Source organism: Mus caroli, unplaced genomic scaffold (assembly GCF_978045245.1).
Source record: "Mus caroli unplaced genomic scaffold, Mus_caroli_1 scaffold_17, whole genome shotgun sequence".
Taxonomy (NCBI): domain Eukaryota; kingdom Metazoa; phylum Chordata; class Mammalia; order Rodentia; family Muridae; genus Mus; species Mus caroli.
Window position 1 is genome coordinate 72647659 of NW_028227272.1, and position 25373 is coordinate 72673031.

Consider the following 25373-nt stretch of genomic DNA (forward strand, 5'->3'; position numbering starts at 1 on the left):
TTTACATATCCACTTATTATTAAGCTAAGCAGCAGATGTAAACAGTAGATGCTAAAATTCACTTAGGAAGCAGGCAAGGAGAAATGAACAGTTTTAGAATATATTCAGGATGAGTTTTGTCATGCACATACGTTGTTTGCTAATTTTTGATTCTCCAAAGTGAATTAAAGTAGATATACCTGGATTACAGATTAAATAATGCATTCTAAAGCAGTGGCTGGGTACATTGCTGCAGTTGACAAATTTGTTAGTCCATAATTTTAAACTGGATGAAAAAGGTGTTCACTCCATCTGTGTGTTACATTCATCTGGTTGAAGATCTATCCTTGTTCTTTCTTTCAATACAAAATTATACTTACAAATTGGTGGTCTTTGAAAAAGAAGAAAAGAGGGAAACATCTATTAGTAAGGTAGCAAATTTTATTTCCTCTTAATGTACTAATGTTATATAATATAAGAATAGTCTATTCTGTAATTAACTAGTGTTCCAAAAGAAGAGCATTGGAACAATTCCATACAACTGAATTCATTTGTCTCATCAGTGTAGGGACATCATAGAGATCATACTTATGAAAAGGAAAGTAATTCTCATTTCCACTTTTATCTCTGTCACATTGTATAGAATAATTCTATAGGACAATAAACATTGCTACTGAAATTAGTGACTTACTGAATTCAACTTTAAAGTAGCTATAATACTCTTTCCATCATGACTAACTCCAAGGAGAGAGAGAGAGTGACATATGAAACATATTTATCTACATGCATTTCTTCAACCCTGTTTTGCAATTCATTACAATGGTAATAACATCATGTAACATATGATACATCTTATGAGACTGTGTATACACTATTTGAGATGACTAATATATGCAACAACTGTGGTTAATGAAGTTTCTTGTCCAGACACTTTCTTTCCTGTTAATATTTGAAGAAACTTGCAAACATAAAAACAAACAAAAACACAAGAAATCAAATTAAATAGTAAAAGTTTGGTAAACATCTTTGGAAGGGGTAAATTAACACATGGTAGAAATAATCACTTTTTTTAAATCATCAATAGTAGCTATGTCAAAAGAAGTCAAGACAACCATATAGGTTATCTTACTTTTATCAACCTCCTAGCTGGTGGAAATTCTATTGGATGTTTTGTTGTTGTTTTTTGTTTGTCTTATTACACAGCTCAGGTTGGTCTTGAGTTTACTTTAAACCTTCTGCAATATCCTGTATACGCAGAAACTGCAGGCATGAACCACTACAGCTAGCAATATCATGAAACAAGAGCAGATTTTGTTTAAAATCCTTGACTTTTATAAGAAATACATTTTATGTTTGCATATATAATATAAACTGATCATCTTAAAAATTAACAGAGGATACTTCATGTGTGAAGTAATAAAGACTAGTTACAACTTTCTTTTTTACATTGGTGGTACTAGAATTGTAGAATGACACTACTCAAGTACTGGGAAGAGTTTCATATTGGCAGAAGCAGCTTTCAGTATGCTATAGTGTGTGCTTTTGGGACTGTAGATGACTCAGTCATTGAAGGCACTTCTTGCTCTTGCAAAGGATCATGGGGGTCCATTTCAGGAGCTATGGATAGTTCCAGGGCATCGGATTCCCTCTTCTGGAATATGCAGGCACTACACGCAAGGAGTGTAAGGTTGCCTACATAAGCAAAATACACGTACACATAAAATAAATTAAAAATAATTTCTAAAATAAATTAAAGAAAAGTGGAGGGAAGATTTCTAGTCCCTCAAAAGCTTACACCAATTCTTGCTGTATTCTGTTGTACTTATGCATGAATATGGCTTCAATACTTGAATTTCATGTGTCACACTTTTACACTCTTTATATTAAAAATGTGCCGGGCGGTGGTGGCACACGCCTTTAATCCCAGCACTTGGGAGGCAGAGGCTGGCGGATTTCTGAGTTTGAGGCCAGCCTGGTCTACAGAGTAAGTTCCAGGACTGCCAGGGCTACACAGAGAAACCCTGTCTCGAAAAAAAAAAAATGTATCAGACCTACAAATGATAAAGTTATCTCTGGAGCTCAGTGCCTTTCCAGACTGCACGTCTAAGATATATGAACAGAGCAAGGATAATCTTCTTTCATTTTTAAAAATAGAAAGAAGCTCACAAGCTAATCACCACAGATTTAGGTTGTCAACATGTAGAATATATGTCCTATTAAATAATGCTCAGTTCATAAGGCATGTACAACATTATAAAAACAGTTTAAGCATATGTGTAAGGCTTGCCAACCTTAAATTTAGCCATTGTGTATGCGAGAGTTCAGTTTTCTTTCTCTTTACATTATGAGAAGTCATCTCTTTTCACTGTCATTACTCTCATGTTAAAGTGTTTTATTTTATACAGTTGATACGCCCTGCTTTCTAATGAAAACACTATTTCAAAGAAAATGAATACTTGTTATAAGTCCCAAGAGAAAATTGTTTTTATATTCTTTTATTTTAGCATATACATTGAATATTGCACTTCTAATATTTTGCTTATTACAGATTAATACAAGAGGAAACTATTTTATCGATATAATGTAAAACAATAAAATTGAAAGTAATTCTAAGATAATATCTAAAACTAAATCCAATTTAGTTTTTACTGCAATCTATAAATAACAAAACAAATGATAAGAAGTACATTTTTCTTTTTAAAAAACTGTTTCTGAGAGCTTTGCATGATTTATCACATTTACTTTCCTACTGTTTCTTTGCAAAATGACTTAGAGAAAGATTTTAAGCATTAATACAGAGACAGAAATATATCTTTTCCTAACTTCTAGGACAGCAATAAATTCATGGCATACAGGTCACTAGCTGGATAAAGTGTGCTTAAAGTGTGCTTAAAGGGTGGAAGTAAATTAACCTAGGTTAAATACTTCTCCAAGTCTGTCTAGTATAGCATGAAATCAGGCCTTCTAAAGAACATCTGCCCAAAATTAATTTAATAGCTTCTTGAAAATCAACCTCAAAGATATTTATAGAAACTCTCCATTATACATTATATTTACAGCCCTGCTCAAGTACAGACCTCACCAGACAGAAGAACAAATTGGTACCTAGATCAACAGAGGGACTTCATCCCACAACTGGTGAAAGAAGATGCAGAGACCCAAAACGAAACAGGAGACAGAGCCAGAAAAATGTGAAGAACAGGAGGAGGAAGGACTGTAGGAGTCAGGGACGTCAGAGCACCAAGAGAATACATAGGATCAACTAAGCAGAGCTTTGAGGGGCTCACAGAGACTAATGTGACAGCCAGGGAGCCTCTATTAGTCTGATCTAGATCATTTGCATGTATGTTCTGGTTGTATAGTATGGCATTCTTGTGGGACTCCCAAGAGTGGGACAAAGGATTCTCTGACTCTTTCATCTGCTCATGGCATGCATTTTCTCCAACTGGGTTGTCTCATTCAGCCTTGATATGACCATATGTGCCTAGTGTTATTGCAACCTGTGCTGTGTTCAGTTGATATCATGGAGGCCTGCTCTTTTCTGAAAGGAAATAGAAGAGGAGGGGATCTGGAGGAAATGGGCAGTGGAATAGGAAATAGGAATCCCCCAAAGAATATAGATAAATGATACAGACACAAAAAAGAAGTTCAAGATGTTGTTGAAAACTTAGATGGAATCTTATTTTTAAAAAAAAAAGAAAGAAAAAGAACAAAATCTGCAGGGCCAGGACAATGGGATTCAAGACAAGAGTTAATTTATCAAATTCCTGTTTAGTTTCTGTTTCCATGATCATAGAAGAAAATAAGATTTATTACCTTTTATGCCTTAAAGTTATTATAGTACAATATTATAATCAATCATTCCTTATAGCAAGCTTAGATATAGGAATAAAATTATCAGGCATATTATAATCTAACTGTTCCAATTCAGAAAAAAATTAATTACCCAAAGAGAATAATTTGTCATTTTTTGAGAAACAAAGAAATAGAACTTTCAATAAAATCAAGGCAACAGGCACCATAGCTACTTATAAAAGTACTGAAAATAAAATTTGTTTCAGGATGAAGAAAACATGAGGAATTTTCAAAGATATTATATTGTAGTTCCTTAATAATGCACCCACAATATAAAGAATTATTGTGAAAACAGCTTTAGAAAGTAAATTAAACCAGATGAGAACATGTGTCTATCGGGAAAAGCATTTAAGGACGAGACTGAAAAGCTCCATTTTGTAATGTTCTTCCCATGCAAACAGGAGGACAGAAATTAGAAGCCCCAGCACCCATGTAAACCAGACTCAGGGTGGAGCACAGAAAGATCCCAACTGAGAACTTGCAGTTATATGTATGAAACTGAATCCATGAGCTCAGATTCAATGGAAGTCTAGGTTCAAAAAAGTCAAAGTTGAAATCTCTGGCCCTTATAAATCACATGCCCTCACATATGTACAATAACAGAACAAACACATGAACTCATACTTGAAATTATATGTACACACATATATACTACAAAGAGAAAACAAAAGGCCACAGCAAGAATTTACCTACACTGTTATTAATCTTGTTTAGCTAAATGTGTAAATGCCCAAATTGAAGAGTACAAATGACCTCATCATTGCCATTTGAAAAATGCCAATTAGCCGGGCGTGGTGGCGCACGCCTTTAATCCCAGCACTCGGGAGGCAGAGGCAGGCGGATTTCTGAGTTCGAGGCCAGCCTGGTCTACAAAGTGAGTGCCAGGACAGCCAGGGCTACACAGAGAAACCCTGTCTCGAAAAAACAAAAACAAAAACAAAAAAAAAAAAAAAAGAAAAATGCCAATTAATGACAAGCTATATTTGTTAAAAACAACAACAACAACAAAAACTAGAATCAAGCAACCAATTAAGTAGCAGTCACAAAATGAAGCCACAAGTAACCTAGTTGTGGTGGTTTGAATGAGATTTCCCCTATAAGCCTCAGGCATTTGAATTCTTGGTCTTCAGTTAGTTGTAGTTTGGAAAGTATTAGGAGGTGTGGCCTTTTGAGGGGAAGGAGTGAGACTGGGATTGGCTTCCTGTTTCAGAAGTCTTTCTCCATCCCCAGGGTGCTCTCTGCTTCCTGTTTGGGGATTAGAATGTCAATTCTCAGATGTTGCCCTAGTACCATGCCTGCCTGCCTGCTGCTGTCCTGCCTGCCAAAATGCTGATAGACTCTTATCTCTTTGGAAGTGCAAGCACCACTTAAATGTATTTTTTTTTAAATAATGGCTTTTATTGTGACATTCCTCTTTAAAAAAAAAAAGATTTATTTAATATGTGTAAGTATACTGTAGCTGCCTTCAGACATTCCAGAAGAGGGAGTTATAGATGGTTGTGAGCCACCATGTGGTTGCTGGGATTTGAACTCAGGACCTTCAAAACAGCAGTTGGTGCTCTTAACCACTAAGTTATCTCTCCGGCCCAAATGTATTTATTTTATAAGTGGCCTTAATCATATTTTTTTAGCACTGTAATATGAAGTAACTAAGACAGTGGTAGAGGAACACTTGTCAGAAGAGCCGTAAACACAGACTGCTGTTCAAAAGTAGCAAAACATATAGCTACTTTGAAAATTTCTTTGCCAATTCGTGATAAAGTTTAAGATATATCATATGGCCCAACAATCCTGCTTCTTGATATCTATATAAGAAAAATGAATAATGAAAAAATGACACCTTATAGCCATATAAAAACCCATATGCAAGTACAAGTTTACTAATAAGAAACAAAACTAAAGCTCATGTATTTTAAATGGTGAGTGGATAAGTAATATAATACTTTTAAAAAAACACTATTAATCTATAATCTTCAGTGATAAAGATTGCAGCTAGGTGCAAAATGCCACATTTACCATGACCTATAATGCTATATCTATAATATCTGGAAAAGTTTGAGCCAGTCACAGCTCCACTTCTACATCACCACCACTCCCAATTGCTGTGTAGTTTTGCAAAACTTTAGGGTTTTTTTTTGCAAAAACAAAAATATTAATAATTTTTAATAATATTATTATATTAATAACATAATGTTGAAACATTATGTATGAATCCTGTTTTCAAAATCAACAATTAATAAACTCAACCTCATGAAACTGCAAAGTTCCTATAAGGCAAGGACACTTTCAAAGGGACAAAACGGCAGTTTATAGAATGGGAAAATATTTTTTACCAACTCCAGGTCTGACAGAGGGTTGATATCCAAAATATATAAATAGCTCAGGAAACCAGACAGCAACAAACCCAAAAAGCAATTTAAAAATTGGGTACAGAATTCTTTACAGAGGAATGGCTGATGGCCAAGAAGCACTTAAAGAAATGTTCAACATCCTTAGTCACCAGGGAAATGCAAATCAAAACAACTCTGAGATTTTATCCCACTCCCCTGAGAATGGCCAAGATCAAATCACGCTGAGGAGAATGTGGAGCAAGGGAAACACTCCTCATTTGCCAGTGGGAGTATGAACTTATACAACCAATTGGGAAATCAATTTAGTGATTTCTCAGAAAATTGGGAATAGATCTACCTTATGACCTAGCTATATGACTCCTATACTCAAAAGTTCTTCCACCATACCACAAGGACATTTGCACAACTATGTTCACAGACAGAAACAGCTGTATTCGTAATAGCCAGAAGCTGGAAACAATCTAGATGTCCTTCGACTGAAGAATGGATAATAAAATTGTGGTACATCTACACAATGGAGTATGACTCAGCCATTAAAAACAATGACATCATGAGATTTGCAGGCAAATGCATGAAACTAGAAAAGATCACCCTACATGAAGTAACCCAGACCCAGAAAGACAACTATAATATGGACTCCTTTATAAGTGGATATTAGTCACAAAATATAGGTAACAAGCTACAAATCACAGACCCAAAGAAGTTAAGTAATGAGAAAGGCCCAATCAGGATGTGCCTGAGTCTCACTGAGAAAGGGAAATAGATTAAACATTCGTGGTGAATAGAGAGGACTGGGTTGGGGAGGAGTGAGAATGGGAAAGGGGGGATCAGATGCAGGGAGGACAGAGTACTGGGAGAAAAAAAAATGGATAGAGGAAGGAATATCTGGGACTAGCTAGAAAACTAGAACAATGGAAATTCCCAGGAATCCAAGAGGCTAAGACTCCTAGCAATGGGGAATATTGAGCCTGAACTGGCCATCTCCTATAACCAGGCAAAACTCCTAATGGAGAGATTGAGACACCAACAGAACCACAAAACCACAAAATCCATCCAACCTACAAGATATGCAGGGGTAAAAAATTGATCAGAGTTTGAGAGAAGGGCCGATCAATGACTGGCCCATCTTGAAATCCATGTCATGAGAGTGACCCCAGTCCTAACACTATTCACTAACACTATTCTGCTCTACTTGAAGACAGGAGTCTAGCATAACTGTCCTCAGAGAGGCTTCACCCAGCAATTGATGGAAGCTGATGCGGAGACTCATAGCCAAACATTAAGTGGAGCTCAGGGATTCCTGTGGGAGATGGGGAGAGGGGAGAAAGTATTGAAGGAACCTGAAGAAAATATATCACAAGAAAAGCTACAGCAGCAACTAACCTGGGCACATAGGTGCTCATAGAAACAAACTGTCAACCATAGAGCATGCATGGGACTGACCTAAGACTTCTGCGCATAGGTAACAGCTGTGCTGCTGGGTCTTCATAAGGGACTCCTAAAGTGGGAGCAGGGGCTGTCTCTGATTGCATGGCCTGCCTTTGAATCCCTTGCCCCTAACTGGGCTGTATTGTCTAGCTGCAATAGACAAGGATGTGCCTAGTCTTACTGCAACTTGATATGCCAAGGCTGGTTGATATCCATGGGAGGCCTCCCCTGTTCTGAGAAGAAGGGAAGGGGGGTTTGAGATGAGAGGGGACGCAGGAGCACTAAAAGGAGAGGAGGGAAGGAAAGATGCGATCAGGATATAAAGTAAATAAATAAAAAATTAAAATACTGATCCAAAACAGAAAGTATTAATAATGATGTCTTAGTTGAAACATTACATATGAATCATTTTTTAGAAATAATTTGCAATGAATATCTACTTGTTAATTAGTAGAAATGCTTTTTTATTATAAAAATAAGCACCAAAGCAGATATAGGTTAAAACTACAACATTGGTCTCCAATGCATGATATACTGCTCCAATGACATATTTGTAAGAAATGATATTAAATTTTCTTGCTGGTATATATTGATTTTGATACTTTTGCATACATTTCAACCACAGGGACAATGAAACTACCTTTTATGAATAATAGCATTTTGCTGATTTTTGAATGTATGTATATTATTGTACTGAAATTATAAGATGATTTTCATTTAGGTTAATTTCTCCACACTCTTCTGTGGATATAGAATTCATCAACATGTATGTTCTCGGCTTCAGGAGATTTCTCAGTCAGTAACACAAGATGGGGGCCTGAACTGGACCACATTCACATAAAAAGGCTGACACAATGGCAGTCTTATAACTTCAACAGATTCCTGGGGCTCATTATTATGAGGCCAGAAAGAGACTCTTTCTTCAACACAGTGTGAATGGAACTTGAAGAGTGATATCTAAAGTGTCAACACACACATATGTACATGCCCAAAGGCACTTGTAGACACATACAGACATTTATATCACTATACCCATACACACATATGTGTATGTTTGTGTGTGTGTATACACACACACACACATATATATAGCTTTTGTTTTTACTTTCTTCAACTACTTACCTTCTGTACTGTACTTTTATTTATAGAAGATAATTGGGAATTCAAATTATATACCTATTGATGTGTAGATAGATGATAGATAGATAGATAGATAGATAGATAGATAGATAGATAGATAGATAGATAAAAGGTGAGTGGAAATAGAAATATTACAACAAATTAAAGACATTACAACCAATTCACAAACTATTTCTTTTGTGATGTGAATATGGGGTGGGATATTATGAGATACCCATGTATGCACGGGTGCATGTGTGGTTCATCTACCTATGCCTGCACAGGCAGAGGCCAGAACATAATGTTGGTATATTCTCCTGCCATTTTCTACCTTATTTCTTTGAGCTAGGATGTCTTACTGAAGTTTGGAGAGTTCTCTGTTTTGTAACCTGGCTCGGTGATTCCCCTTGTCTCTTCCTGAAACGCTGGCATCACACTTGCAGAGCAATGCCTGACCTTTTCCATGCTGATACAAATCCTACCCAGACCCTTGTGATTTGCCCTAACACAAAAAGCATGTTTTCTCCCCTTCCATTCTTCCATTCTTCCATTCTTCCATTCTTCCATTCTTCCATTCTCTGTCTCAATCTTTACTGAAGCTGCTGAGATTTACAGTGTGCTGACCCTTTTATTTTTCTCTTAAACTCTAGTAACAGTATTTTTGAGCTTCAAAACAAAAATGAGCAAAAGAAAGTGTTGATAAACCTTTAAGGAGTATATTGTACAAATTTCCCACCCTTGTAATACCTCGTGAAATTATGTGTATTTGTGTGTTTTTTCTTTTGCTTAGACAATGTGACTCTAGACTGTCCTAAGTATCACTCAAGTCAAAATATGTACATTATATAATATTTCATAATATTTATAATACATTTTTTAACATTCTGGGATTCATGTATAATAAAATTAACCAGTATTTGTGCCCATAAATTCTTAACCAAAACTTTCAAATAACTTTTAATATTAGGAAAAATTATTATAATCAAATTTTGATTTCCTACCTTTCTGGATATGTGAGTGATTTTAACACAAGACTCTGTATTTTGTACTGGCACGCGGCACAGTAAGGATTTGTGGACTGAAAGTATGTCAAGCAAATGCGTGAAACGCTCACAATGTCATTTACGAACTGAACAAGAATCTTGACTTCTTGAAGATTATCAAATGGCTTGTTCTTCCTAAGTAGAAAAAAAAAAGTATATGTTCAATATATTAATAAATTAACTATATTTTAAAATTAGTATAGTAATAATGAGGCAGAACCCAGAGGGCACTTTTATAAGGGAGAGAACAGACAAAGCTGGAGAGAACAACAATAAGAATTGTTACATTCCCATGCAGACACAAGGAGCATATGCTTTCGTCTAAGACTGGTTTTCCTGTATTTGACTTTATAGATCCTTCTTCAACCACCAGAGTCCCTTCAATTGACAAGGAGTTCAAATGAAAAACAATCCTCTCTAATATTCCTTAGAATAATTTTCCTAAAGAAAATGCCAATAAAATTGTCTTAGTCAGGGTTCTATTCCTGCACAAACATCATGACCAAGAAGCAAGTTGGGGAGGAAAGGGTTTATTCAGCTTACACTTCCACATTGCTGTTCATCACCAAAGGAAGTCAGGACTGGGACTCAAGCAGGTCAGGAAGCAGGAGCTGATGCAGAGGCCATGGAGGGATGTTCCTTACTGGCTTGCTTCCCCTGGCTTGCTCAGCTGGCTTTCTTATAGAACCCAGGACTACCAGCCCAGAGATGGCACCACCCACAAGAGGCCCTCCCCCTTGATCACTAATTGAGAAAATGCCTCACAGCTAGATCTCTTGGAGACATTTCCTCAAGGGAGGCTCCTTTCTCTGTGATAACTCCAACTTGAGTCACATTGACACAAAACTAGCCAGTACAAAAATGCTGAGATTTAAAAATGAAAAGTGTAAGTAATATTTTATAAGCATAATTTCATGACCACTCTTATTGTATCAGAATAGTATTCATGCTTCAAGCATGTGCTTGGACCTCATTTAGCCAGAAAGTTCCTTTTTAAACTATTATAAGTTTAGCTATTCTAAATGTAAAAGAACAAGAACAAAACAAAAACAAAACTAAGATTCAAATTGTTCACCCATCGTGTTCCTAATTATGTTCCATACTTTAAATTCTGTTTATTACTCCTTCCCAAGTTCTCCATTTCTGTGTACCAGAAATATACGTCCCTGAGACAATTCCCAGTATTATTAGTATTGGCGAAATCCAAACAAAACAGAGTCCTCTCTACTGCCATTTCTCAGTGGTTAAGGATATAAAAGAGGTAGACCAGAGGAACCAGAGGATTTGGGTCAGAAGAAAGAAAAAAAAGAAGTAAATCTTGAGGATGAGAAAGGGAAGAGAGGAGAGAAAAGAAAAGACAGGGGAATCGAATCTTCACTGAAAGATGTACCTGTTTTGAGGGGCAAAGTGCTGGAGCAGAGGCAAGGGAACAGAGGGTAGCACTTGGAATCCAGGATTCCCTGCGAACCCTGACCTCTCCTTGCTCTCCTATCCCTTAAATCCTTTGCATAGTAAGTCAGACTTCCCAAAAGATGTCAACATTCCCTCCAAAGTCTATCTCTCCTTTCTTGCCCTGGCAGCGTTTCTCACTTTCCCCTACAGGATATAACTTCATTGAATGTATCAGCAATGTGTTTGAAAGTGCGTATGAAAATTTCTCAGTTACCTCAACACACCCAGTTAAGAATGTCACTACCAATTCCCATCTTACCCAGGGTTTCAAATGCCTGGATACTTATTCCCTCTACATCAAGGGGTTCTCTTCTCTTCTGCTTCTCCCTCCCCCAACCCAATTCCCCATTTCAGCCCCTACCCACACCCTCTATGTTCTTCTCCATCTCCCTATCTTTTCTCCCTCCCTTGAGATCAGATTGCCTCAGTGTAAACAATTATTAAAACTGGAGGAATGCTGGCTATCGTAACTTTTGTTCTATTATTAATTAAAGTCTATCTGCTGCACTAGTCTGAAATATTTAAAGACAGATATCATTTATTTAAACAAAACAAAACCTACAATGTTTGGCATGTTTCCTCTCAAAACATTTAGTGAATGATTAAATTGGATGCAATCTATACATACTCAACTCCATGTATGATGGTTTGGTTCACAGTTCAAAATTTGAATTTATTGTAGACTGGTTTACTTTAATCAATTTCACACTTCGGATGAATCATGAAAACACATCTCACATAGATTTAGAAGTCTCCAAACCTCTAAAATATCTCTTGTTCTTGGTTTTTATTCTACTGAATTAGTCTAGTCCCCTTTGTCTGTCACTAAAATGCAAGAGTAGCCATCTCTGAAGACTCTCAAATTTTCTATAATCTCACTATCACTCATCTTAATATCTAATGCCTGTATCCCCCATTTAGAAGCCGACAGTGAGGTGTGGTGATACAGCTTGGTGGATAAGAGGTCGCCACAACTTACAACCCGAGTTTCATTCCTGGAGTCCAGATGATAGAAGCAGAGACTCAATATTCAGGAACTGTTCTTGGATCCCGACATGCATGTTATAGCATGTTTATTCTCCCCTTTGAATTTATTGTAGACTGGTTTACTTTAATCAATTTCACACACACACATGAATGCTTTTTAGTGATATGGAAAAAAAAAACCATCATACCACAACAATATGTATGAAAATTACAAGCCAGGATATTTTTAGTGAAGTCTTAATTTACAAAAAAAAAAAAAAAAGAAAGAATTAGTGAAAGAAAGAAAAGAAAAAAGGAAGAGAACAGAAATAAAATGAAAGATGCAGTGTTCGCATATCATGTATAAGCATGAGGGGTGAGCCAGACGAAAAGAAGGGGAAGAATCATTAACTTGTCTTACATGTTCCTACTTTTCTCTGTATAATACTGCACATTTTGTACAAAGAGCAGATATGCCTATTTCAGCTCTTGAAGGGGAAGTGCAGTCTTTTAAGATTCTTTGATTCTTCTCTTATCTGGACAAAATCACATGCCATATAACTCTAATAGAAAAACAATGGCCAAGCTTAAGTAAACATATTTTAATAAGTGTACACATCCTCATAGTTTTATCCCTTTCCATACTGAACCCATTATGAGGAAATGCATCAGTGTTTCACAGTGTTTAACTGTTTGCAAAATAAACCAGAACAAATCCCTTTACCCACTGGAAGAATTGAAGCAACTGTGTTAATAGTGTACTCAGTGAGCTACTTATGAGTTTAGTTATCCTGTTTTCTCTGGGCCTTTGTGAGCAACTTCTCCCAGTTTGCTTATGAGATTTCATTACATTCAAGGGTGTTGACTCCTTTTCTGCCTTCTCACACCATAATATGTGGTAATCTATCCCGAAACTCATTACTCATATTCAATTATGCATCACTTCCACCAGTGTTTTGGTTCCTTCTGAACAATGACACTATTTCAGGTTGAGTGCCCTGAAGTACTTTAAAAATCTAAATATATTTATTCATAAATAATGTGCTAGAATTAATTTAAAAGGTAACAGTGTATTTCTGATAAGAATAAATGATAGAATATGTAGGCATTTGTGTGTAATATACAAAAACTTTATCCAATTTAAGAGATCGTAAGAAACTATTCACTGAATAGTATTTTGTATTACAACACATAACATATAACAAGCTTAGGTGAAAAGAAATTGAAATTTCTTTTAATGAAATGTGGACTCTGATAGGAGTGATGAGTTTGGATCAAAATTCTTCTATGATGGATTTTGTATCTTCTTTGAGAGACTGAAAAGAGGTGAAAAGGAGGAGAAAAAATTTATTTCACACTTCAATTTTCATGTCACCACTAATCTGCAAAGGTCTTTCTGAATTTAAAAATATATTTATAGATTGCAATATGAAAATATTCATGTAATTTTTTCACTGGTCTGATGTTGAGCCAGGATTTTATTGCTGGGAATACTCACAGCATCCATGATGGAAGCTCTTACTCTCATGTCACCTTGAAGATTTCCAGTACTTTGCCAATGAGTATTATTTCCTTGTGATCTTCATGGATAATAAGATTTGAAATATTTTTCTATGCTATAAATCATATCTACTATGAGATATGGTTATGTATTATATTTTACACAATTGCAGATATTTTTAATTAAATGTTTATAGAACCTCAATATTAAGAAGGCTGCCATTGTTCGACAATTAAATTTGCATCCAGTCCTGTATATTTTCCTTTCTCTTAATTGGCAATTTATACTTTATACTATGTTTAGAAATAAGACACAATATATTTATTCTACTTGCCAGTTTTTGGTATTATAACTAAGATGTGACCGTAGTAAAGGTTGAAGATAGCAACTGTGGCTCCTGCAACTCAGAGGTCACCAATAACAGGTCAAAGTTGAAGCCACTTTATTGCCTATTATTTTCCAAATAAAGTGTATTGTTTACTCAGTCACCAGACATAAAAACAGTTTCACTATTAAATGACTTTTTAGTAGTTTAAACCAGCACATTGGAAACTATAGTTTTAATATATACATTCACCTTTATATCATCCTTTTTTTTAAGATAAATTTTACTTTGTATTTTAAGAATCTATCTAAGTGATAAATAGATGTTCAGCAAATTTGAGCTAAGAATGTACTCAAACATTGTGTAACTTTAGAAATGTGTATATCGAATTATACATATGTAAAAAGTCAATTGGAATTGAGGAAAGACGTGTATTCAACATGTGCTTGGGGACTCTGGAACTCAGGAATCTCTAAATGCTAAATTTGTCTCCCACAATCATTGACTGATGGCACTAGATATTTGTTTGTGACACCATGAAAACAATATTGTTTAGAAGCTCGAGAAAGTGAGCAAGCAAGGTGTTTAGAAGAAACACAGGAATTAAGAGTTAAAAGCATGACCAAAAAGTGGCTTTATCTATTCCTCTAGTGTTTGTGGCCATGAGCTGTGAACCATGTGCTATCTATTTCATATTTAATTTTGCCCTACAGAATGAGAGACTAGAACATGATATATAAGATGTTACTAATATTTAAGCCTCTTCATTTAGAAATTTTATTACAAATTATCTACTAAGCCATTCATAAAAAATACAAATAAGCAAACGTTTGATCTATCAAAGAAATAAATAATAAAGAGTACTTACTCATAGAGCGTTGAGTATTCCAATTCTCCAAGGTCATTTAATAAACCAAATGAAATTGAGCCATTTCTCATAGTTTCACTCAAGGCAACTATATTGAGAGCAAAATAGTAGGCTACAAAATAAAAACACAGAATGTTATTCATACTATATTTCAAACTTTGTTTTACTACACATGCAAATAGACACACATGCTTCCTGATATATGCATATTTTATATGCATAAAAATATTTAGATAAAATATTACCAATGAATAATTAATTCTATTTCTTGTCAAGTTTTTTACAAAACACTATTCTTAATTCTTTGAGAAGTTCAAAGACTTTATCCTGATCATATTTATCCTCATACCCAAATTTCCATATCCACCAACCCTATCCTTACTTTCTCAATCAGTGAACTTTGAGTTTTCCAAAACTCTTCCTCCCTGAGTACAGATTATGTTGCCCAACTATTCTTGAGAGGGAGACCTCCTGCCCTGAAAGTTGGTCAACATATGAGTGGTCACATTTTAAGAGAAAATTAAAAAAGAAAGAAAAAAAGTCAGGGTCTGAAGAATAAGAACCTGCCAGACAATCTTGAGTATGGTGAAAATTTGGCTAAATCAATGCTAAATTATAACCTGTCTCAAACATAAAATTAAATAGATATGTAATATGAGCCCTTTAAACAATGCTATGTTTTTAAGGAGCATATTTAACTATTTATTACAAGGTCTCCTAATTATCTGGTAATATATACAGCTAAATTTGCTTAACAACTTTAATTGTCAATCACTTTGACTGCTAAGGAATGCCAGTGAGGTTAAATAACTGGATATAGTGTAAGTTCATTGGAGCTTTGGAGCTGTTATACCTCTGTTAGATATGCTAATATATAATAAAATTGCTCATATTTTGCATGTGCGCGTGTTTACACTCATACTTTCTTTCTTCCTTTTTTTTTTTTTTTTTTTTTTTTTTTGGTTTTTCGAGACAGGGTTTCTCTTTGCAGTCCTGGCTTTCTTGGAACTCACTCTGTAGACCAGGCTGGCCTCGAACTCAGAAATTCACCCACCTCTGCCTCCCAAGTGCTGGGATTACAGGAATGCACCACCACTGCCTGGCCTCACACATACATTTTTAAAACAGAGAACATTGTGTTTTGATGCATAAAAAAATTAATAAGTAATTGAAAATATAAAAAATAATTGGCCAACATGATTAAGTCCTGAAAAGTCATCAGTAGGATATGTTTAACAATAAAGACTTAAGCAATAGAAAATTAACAATGAAAAGTATGGGGTACCCTAACCCTAACCCTTATAATAGCCAGAAGCTGGAAAGAACCCAGATGTCCCTCAAAAGAGGAACGGATACAGAAAATAGGTACATTTACACAATGGAGTACTACTCAGCTATTAAAAACAATGAATTTATGAAATTCTTAGGCAAATGGATGGATTTGGAGGATATCATCCTGAGTGAGGTAACCCAGTCACAAAAGAACTCACATGATATCCACTTACTGATAAGTGGATATTAGCCCAGAAACTTAGAGTACCCAAGATACAATTTGCAAAACACATGAAACTCGAGAAGAAGGAAGACCAAAATGTGGATACTTCATTCTTTCTTAGAATGGGGAATAACATACCCATGGAAGGAGTTACAGAGACAAAGTTTGTAGCTGAGACAGAAGAAAGGGCAGAGACTGCCCCACCCAGGGATCCATCCCATATACAAACACCAAACCCAGACACTATTGCATATGCCAGCAAGATTGTGCTGACAGGACCCTGTTATAGCTGTCTCTTGTGAGGCTATGCCAGTGCCTGGCAAATACATAAGCGGATGCTCATAATCATCTATTGGATGGAACACAGGGCTCCTAAAGAAGGAGCTAGAGAAAGTAAGCAATGAGCTAAAGGGATCTGCAACCCTATAGGTGGACCAACAATATGAACTAACCAGTACCCCACAGAACTGTGTCTCTAGTTGCATATGTAGCAGAGGGTGGCCTAGTCAGTCACCAATAGGAGGAGAGGCCCTTGGTCTTATGAAGATTATATGCCCCAGTACAGGGGCATGCCAGGGCCAGGAAGCAGGAGTAGGTGGGTTGGGGAGCAGGGCAGTGGGGAGAGTATAGTGGACTTTCGGGATAGCATTTGAAATGTAAATGAAGAAAATATATAATTAAAAAAAAAAGAAAAGGGGGAAATCAAGAAACTTATGTAGGAAGCTGAAATTATGAAATAGAAGAGAATATTCAACATTTGGGAGAGAAAAGGTGAAGAAGAGAATGGAGAAGAAAAGAGCATTGAAACCATGGAAATGTGAGTGCAGGCAGAACATGTGTGTGCAGAAGTCCATATATGTTCAGAAGTACATTTGAGGGCAGGAAGTACACATTAGCACAGGAACTACATGTGTGTGTTGAAATACATGAGTGTGGAGTGTACACAGGAGCACCAGAAGTACATGTGAGTACAGGAAGCATAAACAACCAGAACTTGTGAACAAATGGAACTAGTGTGGCTGACTCAAGCATGGCATGGGGATGGGGACTCCATTGTCTTTCTCCTTTTGTCTCCCCTGATTGCCATTGCCTCACTTCCTATACTTATTATAATATTTATCTAACCATTGTATTTAGAAGTGGCTGGATTCTTCAATTTACAAGTTTAAAAACAGTGAAAAAGGCATCCTTAATGGTTACTTATAACCATGCTCTCCATTATTCTCAGATAGCATATGCTTATCTATAATAGCTCATTTTAAAAAAAAAACAATGCAAATAACTTACTACAGAATGGATTTTGGCCACTAGTATCCAAAAATGCAGTGGTCCTAAGAGGCCATTCTTCTGTTTTTTTCTTCAACTCTTCTTTCCATAGTTTAGCTTGATTACCTAAGATTTAAGAAAAAGAACATAGGAATTGAATTTCTATCAAGGAGCACACAAACTTTTCAAATCACTAAAGTTCTTAAATAGCAATGTACATGATCAAATATAGATTAAAAAGTACCTTAAAATATGCAAGATACTTTGTGTTAATTTTCAAAGTAACTTTTATATTCAAGATTCACAAAAGCAATCTACTTATTAGAACCTGACATAATCGGAATGACTAAGACCCACTTGTACCAGTTTTTACATTATAAGTTTGGAAGTCTATTCACAAATCGCTTTAGTAAATTTAACCAGAATAAATGAATTACAAAAAAGAAATTTAACATGCAATTTAGCTCCAAGAATAAAGCCCCAAAATTATCATATAAAGTATAAACTATATATAGTATATAGTATATAGTATATAGTATATAGTATATAGTATATAGTATATAGTATATAGTATATAGTATATAGTATATAGTATATAGTAGTATATAGTAGTATATAGTAGTATATAGTAGTATATAGTAGTATATAGTAGTATATAGTAGTATATAGTAGCATATAGTAGTATATAGTAGCATATAGTAGTATATAGTAGTATATAGTAGTATATAGTACATAGTACATAGTATATAGTATATAGCATATGTGTATGTGTGTGTATATATATATATATATATATATATATGTGTGTGTGTGTGTGTGTGTGTGTGTGTGTATTATGTATACCATAATATACATGAACATAAATAATATAAATCTTATGTATTGAATATATTTCATATATATATGTATCTAAATACAAGATATTAAATTAGTAATATATTAAATATATCCAGATATCTCTTTTTGTCTACCTTGAAACTTTTAAGTTTAATAAGGTAGACAAAATACTTAATTGATACTTTAGAATTTTTAACCCTACTTCAACCTTATGTTCTTAAACAATCTCTACAGTTAGTGTGAAACACAGATAGAGAAACACTACTACTAGAAAAGCAATCTGCCTCTGTAGATGTACAGTAAATAAATAACCTAATTAGGTCTTGGACAGAAGAAACCTATGGAATGGAAATGTGGATTTCACAATCCTGGATAGACCAGGCTTTATGTAGAGATGTTCCATGCATGGTCAGTGAGGCTGAATAAAGCAGGGTACCCCTGGTTCATTTCACTCTTCTTAATTAACTCCTACTCCTAGAGCACCTTAGACTTTGCAAGCATTTCTGGAATATCTTTCCATGATACTAAGCAGATACTGATAAGTTTATAATATGCTGAGATCTGGAATTCTCTTTGGGAAATATTGAACTGCCTCTGGAATTCTTTTAAGTCTTCGGTTTTTAAAGTATTTACCTGACCATCTTCTAATTATTTATTTATTACTTCACAATTTTATATATAGATAATATGATTTGGAGGTTTGGATGAAAAGGGTCCTTGTAGAGTTGTAGGGAAGGCCAATATTAGGAGCTGTGGCCTTGTTGGAAGGAGTGTGTTCCTGGGAGTGGACTTTGAAGTCTCAAATGCCCAGTGTCACTCTCTCTTTCTGCTGCCTGCTGCTCCAGATAGGAAACTCTCAGCTACTTCTCCAGCACCATGCCTGCCTGCATGCCACTATGCGGCCCTCCATGATAATAATGCACTACATCTCTGAATGGTAAACAAGCCCTTCTCAAAGGTTTGTGTGGGTTTTTTGTTTGTTTGTTTTTTGTAAGAGTTAATGTGGTCATGGTGTCTCCTCACAGCAACAAAATTCCAACCAAAGCAATATAATTAGTGCACTTTGATTATCCCACCCCCCACTATTCTTCATCTGCTCCTACTTCATCCCATCTTTTCAGAGTTATTTATTTTTCTCTCTATTTTCACTGGCAGGTTTTCATTTTCAACAGCTGCCAACATAACTATCTTTTTTACATTTTACTGATATAGAAGGCATGAACTACACAGAATTCTTGACGACTTGCTGAGAGCAAATCCAAAGCTAACTAGCTAGGAGGTACACCTCTTCACTTGTACCTAAAACTTCCTGTTAAAAGAAAGACAGGAAAAAAAAAAAGCAGTTTCCAGTGCACAAAGAATGTAGACATTCTGCCTCTAGACATAGGAAGACAGGAAGGAAAATTCCTTAGACAAAAATTGATACAGAATGTATACACTGAATCTGCCATTACTCTGTTTATAAATTTTCCCCAAACTGTAATGTACTAGCAGATTAATATAAAACACACTTTAGCATCCAACCTAAAATACTACCCTGATGGTCTTACTCATCTTGAAAAGGAATTGTATAAACACAACTTCTCTCACCAAGTCTTGGGCAGGAGTCTTTGTAAAGGTTCCCACAGTCCACACACAAACCATTCTTGTAATCTTTATAGGAACGACAAGGAAATGAAACAAAGTTGCAGCTTGTTTCAAAAGCTGCAAGGAACAAGTAAATGGCTCTCTGATGGTCGCATTTAATAAAATTGGTTCCTTAGGTGTGAGAAAAACAAGCAAAATTAACTGTAAATATATGAAATCAAGATCAAGGGAAAAACCTGACCATTAAGTTATACCAAATTCTGTTTCTTATGTATACAGAGCATTGAAAATACAGTTATAGTTCAACCATTGGACTGAGCACAGGGTCCCCATTGGAAGAGTTAGAGAAAGGACTAAAGGAGCTGAAGGGGTTTGCAACCCATAGGAAGAACAACAATACCAACCAGCCAGACCCACCAGAACTCCCAGAGATTAAACCACTAACCAAAGAGTGCACATGGAGAGACCCATGGCTACAGTGACATATGTAGCAGAGGATGGCCTTGTTGGGCATTAATGGGAAAAGAGGCCCTTGGCCCTGTGAAGGCTGGATGCCCCAGTATAGGGGAATTCCCAGGTGGGGAGGCAGGAGTGGGGGGGAGCACCCTCATAGAAGCAGGGGAAAGGAGGATGGGATAGGTAGTTTCTGGAGGAGAAACCAGGAAAGGGGTATATTTGAAATTTAAATAAATAAAATATCCAATTAAAAAAGTCCCATCAAATTTTTAAATTGAGCATGACTTTTTCATGAAATTAATAAAACATTTTCATCAAGTAATAATACGGAAAGCATAGCTGTTTCAATTTAACAGGCTATACTAACACATTGCAACAGTGTTTGCAATTATAGAATTTCTCCCTTCTAGTTCTATATCCCTAAAATACTGATGCAATGTCAACTATGTCTATGGAGACAAGTGTTGTTAAAATGCACTTATGTCACTTCCCTTTCCCAGTTTTTCATATTTTCTTTCGTTGGTTCAATCTTCTCTTAGTCACAGTGGAATTTGGTCATGCACTAAGTGCTTAAGAGGGCCCCATTCCACACTCAGAAGCCATGAATAACCCCATGTGTGGGACACAGAAGTGGCCAGTGTTGTCAAATCTGTGTATATGTGGTATTGATCATAAGTGCTAAATCTTGTGATCAAACTCATGTTCTAGAAGTATTCTAGGATACTTGAGTTAGATGTGTTTTTCTAGATAATAGAAAATTGTTCTTTATGGTTAAAATAAGGAACTAAAATTGTTGAAACAACACCAAACAGGTTTCACCCATGACCAGTTGTTGTATATGCTAGTAACCTTAGTATATTAAGTAGTATCAATTTAAATTATCTCTTGCCAGTAACTCTTTGAAGTCAATAGCAAAAATTCTGATATCAAAATCTTGCCCACAGATTAAGTAGCCAAAAGATAAATTAATTTCCCATATCATTTTGGATTCTGTATAACTGTAATCAGAATATATTGTATGAAAAAAAAATCTAGTTTCAATAAAAGAAAAAAAAAGAATGAAAATACTTTTTTCATATACCTGAAAAAATTGATGTAGGACAACCTGGCTGATGTTTTCCTCCATTTGGATAAAAATCAATGTGTCCTGATGGCTCTCCAATACCCAAACCTAGGAAGAAAACACCGATGAAATCATAGAGCTTTTAAAATATTTTGAGCAACTGTATATAATGAAAATATCTGCTAAAATCCATTAAACTTGGTCTTCAGAAATTGTTCTATCTTTGTTAGTTTCTTCTGTCTCCAGCAACCCTTCCCTCCATCTCTCCTTCTCCCCACTCCCTCCTTCTTCCTGCCATGACTTTTGTCCCTTTTCAGAGATACATCTATAAGAGATATATATGCATATTCATATAAACAACAGCTCAAAATACCCTAGAATTCACTATGTAACTGAAGCCTGGCCCCAAACTCAGAATAATCCTCTCTATTTTGCCCTGTAAATTCTTAGATTACATATATGAGTTACAATAAATGGATGCTTTTTTAAAAAAATTAGCAGTTTTCTGGTACCTCTTTTTCAAATTGTTTCTCATAAAAATTATGTGTTAGTAATTTTGCACATTTATGATTCACCTGCTTTCTATGGGCAAATCCTTATACTTTGCAGTAGCGGGGACAGGAAAATTGTTGGCGTGGAAATGATGTGTGATAGAGAAAAGAATACAAGAGAAACTGAAAGAACTGTCAGATAGTAATCAGTGTAATGGAGAGAAAAAAATCAAAAGAAAAACACCTAGCAGCAAGGATAATCCTTGAATACTTTTTAAAAATGGAAGTTAAACCTGGAAAGCTTTTTAATGTAGCTTGGCTAGAGAATTTCTCACTCTGAAGTTTGACAACTTAAGTGGTTGTGAGAAGAGTGGGAGGCAGTGAGTCAACCGTATACTGGGAGCACACTAGGGTCCACAAAGAAACTGCGTAAAATACAATGGGCAAGGATCAGCACAAGGTGAAACATTATTAGGTATTTCACATACAGCTGTCAGGGCAGTGTGATGCATTTCTCCCTGTTTGGATAAAGGTGCCTTGGGCTTGCTGATGCTAGCATTACTCAGTAGCAAAATCTACAACACTTGCTTCCTCCAGCGATTACAACTTGAGTTAGGATGGCATGAGCCATGTGCCTATGATTCATGTGCTTCTATTTGCTTCTAGAATCCCAGGGCTCTGGAGATGGTTCCAATTCTGAATCTATTACCAATATTTTACTCTATAACCAAAGGGAGCATGAAAGGCATATCTCAGAAAACTTGGGACTATACTTAGATGTGAAATTTCACTGCCACATAAGATTGAAATTCTTTAGCTGAGGGTACAAGCAATTTCGTGTTACTGAATTCTTGAGATAATATTAGTGTCTAGGTATGAATCAAGAGGCAGCACTTTTAATTTAGGTAGAGCATATAACAGAATCCAGTAAGGTGTCATATCATAAAGAGCCATAAAATGGGGTCATACACAGCATGAGAAGCAGATAAAAGTGTGTTCAAGGTAAAAAGATGAAAGCCAGTTTAAGTCATTTCATTACAAGTCCTCAGACTCCATAGAAGCAAGTGTGCCTTCAATGTAGCCGTGGAGAATCCCTCCTTTAGCATTACAATGTACTCACTTAGTTGAATTTAAGCAAAGACTTGCCATTATTTAAAATATGACCCTAGAACAGTGGTTCTCAGCCTATGGGGTCACCATCTCTGTGAGGGTCAATTGATCTTTTCACAGGATTCACCTAAGACTGTTAGAAAACACAGATATTTGCATTATAATTCATAACATTAGCAAAATTGCAGTTATGAAGTAGCAATGAAAATAATTGGTTATGCGATGCTGCAAAATGAGAAAGCGTATTAAAGGGTCACAGCATTAGGAAGGTTGAGAACCAGTGCCCTAGAGGAAAGTCAGCTGTTTGGAGTAATCTCTGAAACCTCTGCATGTCTCAGAACAGCATGAAAGCGCCTCGTGAGACAGATGTCTCACCTGCCAATGGGTAAGGATAAAAACAACAGAGCCACTCAGCCATCAGGAAGAAACAACTGGTACTTATTGTGAATCCACAAATGGTCCTTGGGGCAGTCCTGCCATATGTACACATATGTACATTCACATAAGAACATAACTTTAGAGATTTTTTATTGTTTTTAATGATCCATATTGTGTCTGTGTGGGGCATGTGCACGTAACTATGGGTGTCTGTGGAGGACAGAACTACTTAACACTCCCTAGATCTGGAGTTATGAGCCGCATGTTATAACTCTGGGCAGTGCATGATCTGAACCACAGAGCCTTCTCAGCAGCACCCTGTGTACTGATTGTGAAAACACAAAGGACAGGGATAATTGTCTATATTTTGGCTTGTCTTGCTTAAAAGGATGATTTCAAGTTTCACTCATTTTCCTGAAAATGTTGTGATTTCATCTTTCTTTATGGCTATATAAATTTCCAGGTATGTTTATCTATTCATGGGCATCTAGACTGCTTCTGTGTCCTTAGTATTGTAAGTAGTGCAGCTATAAACATGTTTATATACCATACATACATGCAGAAAAACATTGAAGTGAGTTTGGTAAGTAATCAAGAGTCTCCCTGATATATATGAAGAGTTCAGTCAGTCTGTCTGTCTGTCTGTCTGTCTGTCTGTCTCTCTTTCTCTCTCTCTCTCTCTCTCTCTCTCTCTCTCTCTCTCTCTCTCTCTCTCTGTGTGTGTGTGTGTGTGTGTGTGTATCTCTGTCTCTCTCTGTCTCTGTCTGTCTCTCTCCAACTGACTCATCTCATTCATTCAATCAAAAGGGCCTCAGGACAGTCTCAATAGCTCTTCTAATGCCTTTGTCGAACATTTTATAACCAAAGCCATCCAAACCCTGTTAGAGAGCTTTATAAAGGCTATTTAAATCAATAGAGAATAATGCCTAGTTATAGAAAATATTCCTTATCTGTGTTTTTAGTGCTATGCTCAGTTCTACTTGGCATGCATTACAGGTGGGAAAGAAAGCTAAAGAGCAGCATTGAACATGGCAAAGAAGTATTGTAAAGTCAGTGACTGCCCACAGAATGAAGAATTAAATCCCAAACAGTTTTATCTGCAACTCTTCCTCATCTTACAACCTCAAACTTGGGATCTACATTTCACATTTTGCTTTGAAACACAAATCTCATAGATACTTATTATTTTACTTTTGATATCAGTGTGGATGACATCTACAAACTTGGCATCTGTGTAATATAATCTGCTATTCGATGGCTTTCTAGAAAATTGTGGTCCAGCTGGGTCAAGACCTGAAATTCAAAACATAAACTGTCAATGGAGTTATATTTTACTAGCTTGCTCTATTTTACACTTGCCGATTTTCAATTATAAACATAAGCACTTGAAATTTTAGTTTAAACCTGTCCCAGCATATTTAAAGTTAAAATAAATTTGACAAACACAAGTACTTTCATTATGTGAATATTTATCAGCACCCTTCAAAGGCATTCAAAACACAGGAAAGATGTTTCAACAAAATATTGATATCATATTTTACCAAATTTATCTAAAGAATAGATGAAGTTAGCTGTGTAACTTTATATTAATTGTAACCATGACCTCTTGTGTTGGAGGAAAAGCCTTAATAAATGTCTTCTGGACCTCTCTTCACTTCTTCCCCTTATCAGCCTCATCCTATATTTGTTTATAGGTAAAAATGCTCCTCAATACTATTCAGGTAACAAAATTTCTATTCTCTTAATAGTCCCATCTCCCAAGAGTTTCTGATACATCCTTAAGGAAAAATGTTGCAAATTCCA

At 35.8% G+C, this 25373-nt stretch overlaps 1 protein-coding gene across 1 annotated transcript in view; it reads right to left on the bottom strand.

The window, feature by feature from the left end:
* Positions 1-282: 282 nt before the first annotated feature.
* Positions 283-25373, bottom strand: part of Lipi (lipase I) — a 31955-nt gene continuing 6864 nt past the window's right edge. Inside the window, exons 4-10 of the mRNA XM_021185487.2 lie at positions 24762-24863; positions 21610-21699; positions 20076-20243; positions 17670-17774; positions 14888-14999; positions 9734-9910; positions 283-370 (exon numbers count right to left, since the gene is read on the bottom strand). Coding sequence (XP_021041146.2) covers positions 283-370; positions 9734-9910; positions 14888-14999; positions 17670-17774; positions 20076-20243; positions 21610-21699; positions 24762-24863 — 842 coding nt within the window. The remainder of the gene's footprint in view (positions 371-9733; positions 9911-14887; positions 15000-17669; positions 17775-20075; positions 20244-21609; positions 21700-24761; positions 24864-25373) is intronic.